This window comes from Psittacula echo, assembly GCF_963264785.1.
Source record: "Psittacula echo genome assembly, chromosome: 1".
Lineage (NCBI taxonomy): Eukaryota > Metazoa > Chordata > Aves > Psittaciformes > Psittacidae > Psittacula > Psittacula echo.
Window position 1 is genome coordinate 43,311,988 of NC_137735.1, and position 13,790 is coordinate 43,325,777.

The following is a 13,790-nucleotide window of genomic DNA, read 5'->3' on the forward strand; positions in this document are numbered from 1 at the left end:
TGATTTTAATAGCACAGCCCCGTGAAAGCATGTGGCATACCCTGGCTGTGTTGTGAGAGTAGGTAGATGTAGTGCTGCAAGACATGACAAGGTACTGGAAGACTGAGCAAGGATAGCAGCAGTAAGCAGTCTGCAGCCCTGTCCATCTCACCAGGAGGTGGGTCTTGGGGTGAACTGATCCCCAAAACTGTAACCAAGTTTTGTCTTAGAGAGAACAAGATGACCAGCTTAAGCAAACAAACAAAAAGAAAACCAACAGGGAGCAAACTGACTCCCGCATTGGGGTTGGCAGTGGGCTGGGGAGATAAGTTACCTGGCTTTTTTCATATGCCCTATATTCATTCTGACAGAGTTAAAACACAGCTAAGCTGTAAAAACTTTCAGCATCAAATGTAATCATTCTAAAGCTATTTAAAGGGGCTAGGACATCCACAGCTATGTATTTCTTGGATCTTGCATTTGAAATTAAATTATACAAAGAATTTATTTTGGCATCGAACTCAAGGCTCCAGAATAAAAGCTTAAAACCTAAAGATTTGTGAAATAGATCCCAAATCCTTGTTTGATTTTATTACTGTACTATGCAGTACCTCAATATCCAATGAATATCACATCAATATCTGTGGACACAGCTGCAGAACACCGTATGAATGCTTTCCATCAGTAACTTCAGAACATCAATAACTTGATAATGTAAAAAATTTTCCATTCTTACTTTCAAAGTGTTTATTATCGAGATCTAACTTCAAATCCAGTTTGGTTTTAAGTCTGTCCAGGAGAACAATACTTCCAGCTAGTTCTCCCTCCAGCCACTTTTCCTATGATGCTCAGTCCACAGGCAGACCTCTCCACTGGAACTCGTATGAATTATGAGCTTATACTTAGGAACATTTTATGGATATTACTTGGTCCCCCTTTAACCATTCATCTCTGTCTGGGGAAAAACTCTTGACAATAATTAAGTATCATGATAATAGTTATCAAAGAAAAAATATAGTGAAAATTTACAAACATCTGAACAATGTCAGCACTGTCATATAAGCTCCTTTGGAAGATAATTCCCACCCTAGAGTGGTATTAAGGAAAGCAGATGAGGACTCACAGCTATAAATAGATCTAAGATAAAGTTTATCTTCGTCTCTATAGACTGTTTTTCTTATCCAATACTGTGCTACAAAATATGTTTTCAACGGTATATGGTCAAATTAAAATAAAACGTTCCTTCTTGAAAGCATGGACTCTGAAGTAACCTAGAGGGCTCTGTTTGGTTAGACCTTATTTTGTTCACTTAACTCTGCAAATGCTTGCCCTTAATACAAATTATGATGAGCCCTATGATCTCGTGCTCGTTGAAGGTAGAGCTGTAGCTCCCAAGCAGCTTCACAGCATACACTGAAAAGGCTTATTTTTGAAAAGAGAAACATGGCTGCCTCCACACACACACCTGAAGAAACGTGTAAAAGTGCACGTTTGTGCAGCAAGCGCTTTAAATGTGCACTGAGTGAGCATAAAACAAACTTCTGAAATTCTGTGCCACTCCCCAAAGCCCCACTTCATCTCTGTATGGGCTGTGACTTCTCAGAATATTTTTAGCACAAGGCAGCTTTTCAAAGACTTCTTGACTCTTATAACCCATCTTACAAGCATAAATCAAACCACATTGGCCAACTCTTTCCATAACAGAACTGCACCTTTAAATACCACTCATGCCAGATGGTCTCAGCATATAAAGCAGCATGAGACAACATATTAATGCTACTCAAACAAGCAACTTGTGCTAGCAGCAGGCCAATGAAATCTGTCTCAGGCTGCTAATCCTCTCTGTCTCCATGGCAACATCTATTTCAGACAATTCTTCAATTTTCAAGTCAGATGAGCTTGTTGGCCCTTAACTTCTCTAATTCAGGGGGTCTTCCCTTGTCAGGTACTTTTTCACTTTGTATTGGCTGCTGTTACAATACAGAATTTATTCTTATCAGCTGCTCCATGGAGTACCAAGGAACAGATGCTCCTCTGTTTCTGTTTATTTATAGACTTTTCCACAAATATTTGTAATACAAGGTTTCCACTAAAGATTTGTACTATTTATTTCCGCTATGGATCTGTACCCCTAACTGTAACACACGTAAACCTTGCAAATACAGATATGTCTGTTGTGACTCTACCTACCAGCTCTGGAAGGAAAGGAAGAATTGGCACCGTCTTCACACTCCTCTGCTAGCAAAGCAGATTAAAAAGAAAAACTGCATGTACAGTAGGTAAACAGTGAGAGAAATTCTTGATGCCTCCCCACCACATGTCTGTTACCATAGCTAAGTCAGCACAAATACCAGGGATATTCGCCTGTGGGAAATATTTGACAGAAATCAGTTAGGAACCATATCTTACAGGCATATCAAATGCTGATCTACATACTGTCTACTAAGTACTTACATACTGGGTTCATGGCATAGCCACAGTATGGAAGATGAGAACCTAGGCACAGGGAAGAGAATGTTCTTGTCCAAAAATTAAAAAATACATGGCAGAGCCAGGAAAGAAACCAGACATCCTTTATCACAAAACCACTTTTCTTCTATGTGAAACAACTTCCTACAATGACATTTAAACACATCATAGACCAGCTTTGAACCCCAGAATTTTTATTTCTCTCCACTCCACTGCATACTGATGTCACAAAAAGAAAGAAGACATTTCACTCAGAAAGGCATAAACTTTGATCCCTCACCCTCATTCCTAAAGTGCAGGCTATTACAGAATCAAAACCACATTTAGCCTTCTTTCTTAAGTGAACACCCACAAGTTGGCTTGAACATTAGGATTTATAAACCTCCTGCTTATAATGAAGACTCAGATGTGCAGCTCCCACTGACTTCAGTTTGATTTGTGGATGCTCAGCAGTTCGATGGAAGGAGAAATAAAAGCATTGTCTAGTCTGTATCAGGTGAAGATCTGATATGGAGAGTCAGCTTACCATAGTCATAAAGCTCCCTTTGAAGTAACGATTTTTTACATGTGTAAAACGTATATTTAGGTCTTAGACTCATCCCAATTTTGCTTGTATTTCTAGAACTGTGCTTTTGTGCAATAAGGCAAAATTCAGAGCCAGCCAAAACCACAAAACTTTTAGTTTAACATATGGAAAAAGGTTAATTTTGACTGAAAATTGTGCAAGCAACGCATCATCAGTAACACTGAAGGACAGTAATGTGCAACTGAAGGACAGTCATACTGTGAGCTCCCTTTACTTTTGAGGGACACAAAAATAAAGGACATTCAAATGACATGTCTCATAGCTAGAAATCTCAGGGGTAAAACATGCAGTAATTCACACACGTCATCTAGTTTTCTCTAATGCAATGGTACAGGAAACACAACTACACAAAAAGTTTTGATCTTTAAAATGTCTCACTGTACTTCCACTTTCTTTGTATCTTTCCACTATTACTTGTATTTCTCATAGGACAGTACTGCATGATTTCTCTTTTCTTTGGAGAACTCATATGGCAAAGGTCAGGGTCATACTTTCTAGATAGCAAAAAAATGTACCAGATCATTAGTCTGGTATACTAGCAAGGATGTCTTTGTTAAGAAAACAGCTCATTCAGACAGATGTCCCACCTGATTAAACAATTCTTTCCACTCAGCTTTAAGACAGATCCACACCTAAGAATAAGTATTCAAAATGGTATACGATGTCTGTTCTCGCCATAGGCAGGATCTGCAGCCAGGGCAGTACCTTTCTTTGGTTGTAAATCAAGCAGTTCACACTCCACAGTCATAAACAACTCCATACAAAGACTGACTATCTCAGGTTGCTCCACGGGACTTAATTTGTGAGTGAACGAGGATGTCAGGTTTTGCTCATAATTCAATATGAACAATTATCAGGAAGCAGCTACTAGTTTATACAGTTATAAATGTCTCACTTCTGACAAAGAATTAAAAACAAATGTTTACTGCCTTCAAACTGCCAACCACAGGTTTATGATTCAAGGTTTTCTCTTTACCTGGCCATTGTAACTACACAGACACACTTCTAATGTGTGCCTCTGTATTGACCCAAACCCTACTGTTACCTGGTAGTGTCATGGGAAGATGTGGCTGGTGCTGATTTAACCAGCACAATGTTAGCACACTGCAAGAAACCTTCACTGCAAAGGGAACGTCACTATGGACCAAGACCACGCTTTTAGTCTAGTGTCCTCATCCCCAACAGTGCCCCTGAAAGCAGCAAGTGAGGTGACAACTTCAGTGCCACAGGGTTGCTATCACATCACGGCACATGCAGTAGTTTCTTCATATATATGGCAGAACTCCAATTCCAAAATCCCAAATCATAGCAAGCCAAGCTGCTTTTTCCAGCACTGTTGTTCTGCAGAACTCCTAAGCCACTCTAATGCAGCACCAGCTTTCAGCCTTAAACCTGAGATAATACATGCACATCTATGGCAGCCAAAAGAGCTCAGATTCATGTCACATGGCAAATCAAACCTGTCCACTCTGCTACCATTTTACTGATAAGGATATTTTTTTTTCAGCCTTTTAACTACAAAGACCTTTGGTGTCTTCATTTAGCCTCAGCATACTAGAAAGTAAGCTTCAAATCCTGATCCCACTGAATTCACTGACCCCTGGCTTTTGATGTGCAACTTACTCCAAAACGAAGTGTATGAAATAAAGACCCTTTTACTGCTCGTAACTCTACCTATCATTTCAATTAACTGACCCAGAAGCCTTAAGGTACACACTGCAGTTTGCACTTTTCCTTGATTTCACACAATGTTAAGAGAGCTCAGCTATAAACCTTCTTTTCAGTTTAATTCCCAACTCAATGGGAAAAAAAAAAAAGCAAGAGTCAGTGTTAATACATGCATGAGACTTTTGTTTAAAAAGAAAATATAGACAAAAAAATGAAATGACACATGACTTTGTTTTTTTAGAAGGAACATGAATTAAAATAATTATGAAAACTTTACAGTATAAATTAACTTGCTGAGAAAAGATCAGGTAGTGTTTGTAAGCATGTTTGTAGTACGTTTCACAAAGTAAGCACAAAAAGCGCAACAAGGTACTTCAGATGATGACATACAAAGCCTGGGATTCATCAGGCCTTAACCATAAGCTATTGCACATGTTTCTAAGTCAGAAACCTGCTCAATGTCAGCTCCTTTTAGAGAGCAGAGAAAACAGACATATTCATAATGCACTGTAGCCCAACCAGAAGATCTGCCTGCTACCCAGCAAAGGAAGATTATATCATGAATACGCATGCATGGCACGTAGGCTTCGAAATCATGTACCACCTTTGAAAACAAAAATTAGGTGGAATAGAACAGAACTAACTCTAAATTAGTTTTAATAATAAATTATTGGCTGAGCCTAGTAGCACCTCCATTGTTACAAAAACTCACATTTCTTCTGAAATACGAAGACCTGTCTTGCACATTTCACCCTCTGTGCAATTTAAACGCTTGAGATATTGATCACTAAATTACCGAAAAAGAAAATAAATAAAGTAAATTAAGAATTAATATAATAACGAGGTCACTTTTTGATAAATCGCAATCACAATTTAGTGCCTTTAACAAAATGTCTCACAAAATCTTAGGAAATCCCTGTGCTTTACAGACTTCTCACTAATTCTCTGGAGTTCACACAGATGTCACCATAATAAAACATCCCTTTAATCCAAACCAACAACAAAACAGGCTCACCTCCTGCTTTCACTAGGAACTGTTAAGGCATTCTACAGATGTGGGAGGTGATGACAACCCCTCTCTTGAAAAGAAATTAATCAACTCTTTCAAAAAGAGTGGGATTGTCAAAGCCAGCCTGGGTCAGATCAACAAACTCTGAGAGTTCTGCATACTCAAGACTAATTTTAAGCCTGAAAAATAAAACAACTGCCTCCTGGAGTCACGTTTATTCTTAACGATTACAACCTTTTTCACCACAGCTTATTTACAATTTGTGTCGCTCCAGCAAATAAAAGAGACGCTTCTGAGACAAAGTAGCTGGGATCTACAGTGTTTTCACAGGTAGCACACACCCTCTCTTAAAAAACAAAAAGGGAAGCCTTTAAATACCTCAGCCAGTGAAGCAATTTGGAGTAAGGGTATTACATCGGTGGGAAGCACTGCAGAGACTGCCTAGCACAGCTGCCTAGTCACACCGATTGTGAATTTCCATTGACTTCAATGGGAACGTGAATGGCATTAACAACTAGCTGCAAATGAGATCTATAAACATGTCTACCTCTCCTTGATTTTCACCAGTTTTGCAAGCACATTTTCTCTTGGTATTCTACACCTCTATTTTTAGCTGAACATTAAAACTGAGACAGGATGAAATCAGAAATATTAAGGAAATATTTATTTAAGAAAGAAATCTTTTTTCAAAAACCTGTGAGCTACATTCTAAAAAAATATGAAGTTATTCAAGGCTCTTAACGAAAAACAAATGCATTTAAAAAACTCACTCAGCACATAAAGACAGCCATCTTATTGCCAGCAGATCCTACAGCCCTCCTGAGACCTGCACAATCTGTGAAGGACAGAGGACATGCACTCCATACACAGGCAGCATTAAAATCGTCCTGCCAGAGGCTACCCCAGGCCAAATCCTGGCTGGGGGACTCCTGGGGGACTACCCTAAGTGGCACTACAGCCCACAAGGGATATGGCTGGAAAGTTAATTACAGCCTCTCAGTCTTCTACAGAATGAGTGAGGTATAACCAGCCCCGGATTTGCCCTCCCAGAAGGCAAGTCAGTAGCGTATCACCTGCAGTGTTTGATGGGAAAGCCAGAACGTCCTCACAAGCTCTGAAAGAAAATCTGGTCCCTGATGCACAAAGGAAAGAAAAAATGCAAATGCAGGCTGCTACATCAATAAGAGGTTCAACCACGGTTTATTCTGCCTTTTATTTTATATATGCCTTTGCTGCCCTGCTCATTCTCTTAGTTTGGTGTGGTGGGTGCTTTTGTTACTCTGCTACCTAAAGAGCAGCTCACCTCTAAAGAAGATTGCAAATGTAAGCCACGAGAGCAGAGAAGCTAAGCCACAGCTGACCGAAAAATGACATAGTGTGATCAGCACAGCATCTCCTGGTACAACGTGTTTTGCTTACACCCATCCATTTATAGCCCCTACCTTTAAGCAGTGCAGTTGGATAAATACGAACTTGGTGCACTCACGTTTACCAGCGATCAGCCCCATATGCTTCAACACCTCCCTTCAGAAAGGGAATGCTAAACAAGCAGCCATTGATAAAAACTGGTGTTTGCTTAAACCTCAAGCATACCAAAATCAGGTTTGCTCTCTAATATCCAGATTTATTAACAAGCTTTTGATGTATACAAGTTGCATCAATGCTCTGCAAAACTGGGAAATATTATTAGGGCCTAAGGAGCTCAGAAGATTTCTACTTCTGAATTCCAAGTGTAAGGAAAAGAAGCTCTAGAAAATCCAGTGCAGTTAACTGTGATAAAATTAGAACAGCAGCACCTGCTGACATCACCTTAATCAAGAGACAAGCTTAGTGCTTTCTGACATCACCCCTGCTGAAACACACTGCCACCGACCCAAGTGGTGCATTCACCCCTCTGAAGCAGGGCAGCCCACATGACCCACAGGTTATACGGAGTGGTCCCTCCAATCCCGGACTACCACACTAAGGCAGCACAGCAGATTCCTGCCCATGCCAAGCTGAAATCACAGCAGCCTCCTACACGTTTGTCTCTTCTTGCTGCAGTCGTTTCTTTTTCAAAGAGCAGCACTGGCTCACAGCTCTCTGGAATGGCTGCAGAGTCATTTAAATGACAATGACTTAAAAAATGTTTCATAGAATCATAGAATGCCAGGTGGGAAGGGTCCTCAAGGATCATCTGGTCCAACCTTTCTTGGCAAAAAACATGACCTAGACTAGATATCCCAGCACCCTGTCCAGACAGATCTTAAAAGTGCCCAGTGTTGGGGAATCCACCACTTCCCTGGGGAGATGATTCCAATGGCTGATTGCTCTCACTGTGAAAAATTTTCCTCTTGTGTCCAGTTGGAATTTCTCACAGAGTAAGTGGTGTTCATCACCCCTTGTCTTTTCCATGCGACTCCTTGTAAAAAGAGAGTCTCCATCTTCTTTGTAGCCACCCTTTAAATACTGGAACATGGTCATAAAGTCTCCCCTGAGCTTTCTTTTCTCAAAGCTGAACAATCCCAGCTCTCTCAGCCTTTGCTCATACAGCAGGATTCCCAGTCCTTTGACCATCTTTGTGGCTTTCTCTGCACCCTTTCCAGCCTGTCCACATCTTTTCTGTACAGCAGGGGCCAAAACTGAGCACAGTATTCCAGGTGTGGCCTGACAAGTGCTGTTGCAGTTTTGTGCAATGGTGAAATTCAAACATTACAAACAACAATCTTTTCCCCCTGTGATTTTGTCAGCTTTACTCATCAGAATTTCTTATCACAGAAAGTATGGGCTCACATGGCTGGTGTCACTGCTGAGTGAGGGAGCACTTCAACGACAGGGAAAAAAAATAGGTATGGTTTCTGTATTAGTGGACAGGTCTTGGATTTCCCCATTCATTTATATACAGTAGGGGCATGATTTTCACTTCTGTTTCAGTCACCCTTTAATTATGCTTTTGCAGGAGGAAACAGCTCCAGCACTGCAGGGCTGGAGTGTGAGAAACTGAGCCTAACATTGGGTGACTTGGGGGGGGGGGGGGGGGGGGGGGGGCAGTACAGCAGCTGAAATTTGGGAAATCAAGCAGCTTATTTAGGCTCAGTGCCAGCACTGACCCACCCAGCCCATTTCCTCACTGTGCCAAGTGGGGTCTTTGATAAAGTGAGGGGTCCGAGGATTAATGTAGCTGAGCTGCACCTCGTAAAAATCAACTGTAGTCACACCCGTGAGGTCTTTTAAATACTCTGAGTCTCAGCTGTGCTGCCTGCCCCATGTGCACCGTGCTCCTGCTTCACTGGCTCACAACGCCTTGTTTTTTTGGTTGATTCTCTAAAGTCCAAAGTATGTCATTTCCTAGACAACCAGATGTCTCACTCAACTGCAAATAAAGCTTCTTCTTCTGTTTGAAGGATTTTTAAAGATGCTTTTGGGGAAAAGGATGAACAATAAAATCATTAACATTGAAAAGAACTTCTAAATTCAATGCTGCTTTGAAAAAAACATTAAATGTTTTGGTTCCAAAATGCCGTTATTCTGATATTTTTAGCATTTCTGTTTCCTTTTGTCTAGCATGAACAATCTGATGAAAATCTCACAGATTTGCAGATCATTTTGTTGTCACAAAATCTGTATTTTCATCCAGCCTCTCTCCCCTTCATCTGATGCCAAAGTAATTTTCAGGGCGTATATCTGTAACATACGTAACCAGTCAATTAATAAGCCTTGCTCTGAGGACTTCTTCACAAACCCAAAGATGTAAAATAGTCACCATAAAAATCTCAGCAAGTTAAAAAAAAAAAAAAAAAAAAAAAAGTAGGAATTAAAAGACATTTTCTATCTGCATTTTTTCCACATAAACAGGAAAAAAAAATCAACCTAGGAATCTTGAAAGTGTCAGAATGTTTCATTGTCACATTCAAAGTGAAGCGGTAACAGGCTACCAATCTTGCACCACCAAAAGCAATGGTACAAATGAGTCAGAAGTGGCAGCATGCCTAGACAAATGGCTGAACACTAACGGTGGAGGAACTGCTTTTGGCATTAATCAATTCTAAATATATATCATTACTATTAAAGAATACAAACTTATGCTCAAAATGAGCTGAGTTATGGTAATAAGAAAGAAGCCTCTAGAGATCAGCATCCATTGGGTGTTTGTTCAGTAGAACATGACATATCCAAAGCAAGAGCTATTTCTTCTCTCAGTAGTCAGTATTCCTCATCTGATTTAAGGCAAAATATTGTTTAGTTTGTCCCAGAAATAATTTGTGCTTCACTATCAACTGTCCTCTGCTTTCCCTTGGTTCATCTTCAACTTCCCACAAATTCCTCACTTTATCTCACCTTTCCACCCACCGTCTTTGCTAATTTTTGCCAAGCACACGGACAAAACTGTATTTTCTCAGGTAGTCAAACCTACTCCAAAACATTTTGATCACTTCCAGTCTAGGTTCATGCAACACCTTCTACACCTGGCCACTGATATTCAAGTCTTCCTCTGCCTTAATCATCTAGTCCTCACTGAGTCAAAGTGAGATTTTTCTGCAGGGAACAGCTGCCTCAGTATAAAACTGTCAAAGTTCAAATGTCTTCATCTCTGGGTTTTGCTTCCCCTTATTAAAGGGCTTCTTTTCCACCAGTGGTTGCAGGCTCTAATCTCCCATTTGGGTGCAGTACTGGCCTAAAGAAATTGCTGCCACAAAAAAAACAAAACTGCAAAATATTAGACCAAACTGTTTGAGATGAAGCACAAGGGAAGCACAGGTAGCATGGCGTTTAAGTTTGCAGAGAAGGCAGCACATTCTCTGAATATTTCATGCAAGATCAGAAACTTCAGGCAGTCACACTTATAGCATGTCCCTGGGAAGGACATGCTCAGTGAGGGCTCAGTTCACATCTTTCAAGTTACTGATCCAGGTTTCCAAGATTTACCAAGAGTCTTTGTATGTTTATACAAGAAACCAGACTGGCTCATACAGAGTCATTATGGTTTCCAATACGGTATCAGGACTTTAAAAAGAAAAATCCTCATAATGTATATTTACCGCAGCCAAAGATGAGGCCTTAATGATTCATTCCAATTGCTTCACTTGCCAAGGATTTATTCCAGTTGCTTTGGAAGTCTAAAGCACGTTTCTCAAATTTTCCTATTTTTCATGCATGTTTTTTTTCCAAATATTGCACATATATTACAAATTCAATAAAGAAATAGCTGATACTCTAGAATTAAAGTTCATATGCTTGCATACGACTAAATGCATTCACACAACACTGCACAGCCATGCAATATGCATGATTATGCAACGTATGCATGTACGTGCAGTATTTGATTTACTCAGTACAAAGCCTCTTTATTCAGCACAAAGAGTCTTTATTGATGCTCTGCTGACACTTTCCTGATTTATTTTGTCATCAACTTGCTCACTAAGTGAACAGAAACTTCTTTTTGCTTTCGCAGCGGCTCACTAGATAATTCAGTCATCATCCCTGCATACTCACCAGGCTTCTAGAAGCATGAGCTAGCTATAGACCATAAACCTACTAGCCACAGCATATATTTTGGTTATACTTTTATATATATATATTTAAGCTTAAACTTTGTGACACTCAGGGTGGCTTGTAGGCAGATTATGCTCAGGAATAACAACTCCTTAGCCAGTCATGAAAAAAAAAAAAGAAAAAATAAGCATATGTGTGTGTTTGTTTGTGAATCTCTATCACTTTTTAATAATAGGTGATAGTAAATCAGGTCCTGATCCTGCAAGCTTTAATCACACAAAATGTCACGATTCTTATTGTTGCTCTGGATGCTCAGTGTGAACAAGGATCCCCCCTCAGCTGCAGAGTCAGCCTTGTAGTTCCTGCCAGTGCTGGTACAAGGCTCCACTTCTTTTACTGCGCAGCTCAAAGAGCTCACATAGAAAAATAAACAGTGCTACCTTTTACTACACCATAGAATAAAGGGCACGCTACTAAGAAGAAAACACCTCTAATGCAATGGTTAGGATAAACATGTATGTGCTTAGGCTCTGTAACAAAGCAGTAGGGATGTTATCTTACAATTCTTCCAAAGGAGCAAAACGTTAACTAGGCGTGGGATCTGGCTCCCTGCCCTTCCTAAAAAGATCCTGAGTTTCTCTCATGTGCCACTGCAGATGGCAAAAGCTGCAGTAGCTCTGCACTTTGTGAGAAACACTCAGTACCTCACAGAATGAAACTGAGGACTGAAATAAACCAATGAATTTTCTCTGGTTCAAACCCTGGTTAATCCTTTGGAGGGAAAAAAAAAAAAAAAAAGCATTTTCAGCATCCAACACTAAAGATTACCAGGACACATCACATTCCCTGACGTGTGATTTGGATGTTACAGCGTGTGGCCTTTTCATGTATAGGGCTCCCTTTGTGAGGGACCAAGCACGTTCTAGGAAATGCCTGACATTCACTGTGGCTTATATGTGGATGCAATCCATACGAATTTTTTTCCTGCAGTTTGTTATTACTCATCAATACATGGTTGGATTCTCTTTTGCTTGGGCTCAATGACAAACACTTTCTCACAATCATTGACACAATTAGGAGAAGCAGCGCATCTCTAGGAAGAGCTACGGCTCCATCTCATACTGCACAGGGTGTTCTTTTATCCTTGTTTCAGCTGGCTTGACACAAGTACCAAATAAATGAGCTGTAGCTACTGTCCCCTGACAGTAATGCAAAGTTCCATTAATAATTGTGTATCATTCTAGCATGCAAATTACATAGTGGCAATAGGTTAATTCTTAGCATCAGGATCACCCCTCATACCAAGATGGCAACATACCACAAAGAAATTTTTCAAATTCCACTGTAATTCCTACATTTTTTATTTCAGACAATGCTTTGCTACCCTGCCTTCCACTTCTGCCTAATGTCCAGTATCCTATAACCTCTATGTTTTATTGGTAGCCCTAATGTAGTGAGTAAAAAAATGTAAGTCCCTTAAGAATGCAAGCAAGGTTATAGTCAGGTCATGAAGCAGAATGTTAAGCCCTAATCGTATAGACCAAACACCCAGGACTCACAGAAGCCACATCTCCACCTAAAAATCTCGGTGTTCCAGTCCGGATATGTAATCTATAAAGGGAAATGTGAAAACATAACTCTATGTGGCCTACGGCTGGGCCTCTGGTACTGAGCAGCTTGCAAGATTAAGCCTTTTCACATATAGATGTAAGTGATACTAACAACTGAAGAGATTGGAAAAGATGACGAACGTGCACGTAGAGGTGTGAAACAAATGCACAGCACAAATCACATCCCCTTTTACCAAAAACGCCCCGAACCCCAGGTACACATGACTGCACGTCCCGAGGAGGCTGTGCGAATGCCTGCGGTCTGCCCATGCCACAGGGCTCCCCCAGGTACACTCACGCATACCGCCGTAATCCCGGCGGCTTGGTTCGTGCCGGGACAGCGGGAAGCCGTGGCCGCGGCCTCCCAGCACCGCTGCACCAGGTGCGCGCCTGCAAAGTGACCTCGGGAGCACGTTCGTTCCGCACTGCTGCATCTCCTCATCTTTCGTAGGGAATTCAGCGTGTTTCTCTCTTTAACAGGGCGTTGAGTCCAACGGCAGTGACACAGAGATGCTTTGCGTTGAGCGCAGGCTGTCGCTGACGGCAGGTACCGTTACCGGAGCGCGTGTTTAAGGGACAGCGCCTGCCCGCTGCCGCCGGACCTGTTACCAAAGCGGCAGCCTCCCGCATCTCCGCCCCGCCGCTACCCGCCGCCAGGTGCGGGCATCGCCGGACCGCCCGCCGCTGTCCTTCCCCCCCCCTCCTTACCGGGCTCATGCTCGCCTGGGCGGTCGGACACCTCGATGACCAGGAGCTCTCGGCCCTCGGCGCTGCGCCCCACCGTGTAGATCCTGGTGATGGCCGGGCACTGCAGCCACACAGCCACCAGCGCCTCCCGCAGCTCGGCGTACCGGTGGTACTCGAAGGAGATGCCCTCCTCGGAGCTCAGCCGCCGCCGCCGGCTGCTGCCCCCCGCCCCGTCCGATGGCTCTGCTGCCCGGCAGGCAGCCAGCAGCCCGCAGAGCGCCAGCAGCAGTGCCTGCACCCGCACCGCCAT

General features: G+C 41.8%; 1 protein-coding gene across 1 annotated transcript in view; it reads right to left on the bottom strand.

Annotated features, from left to right (window-relative positions):
* The window catches only part of CPE (carboxypeptidase E), a gene marked incomplete at both ends in the record, with an annotated part of 55,221 nt that extends 41,431 nt beyond the window's left edge, over positions 1-13,790 (bottom strand). Inside the window, one exon of the mRNA XM_080636532.1 lies at positions 13,502-13,790. Coding sequence (XP_080492658.1) covers positions 13,502-13,790 — 289 coding nt within the window. The remainder of the gene's footprint in view (positions 1-13,501) is intronic.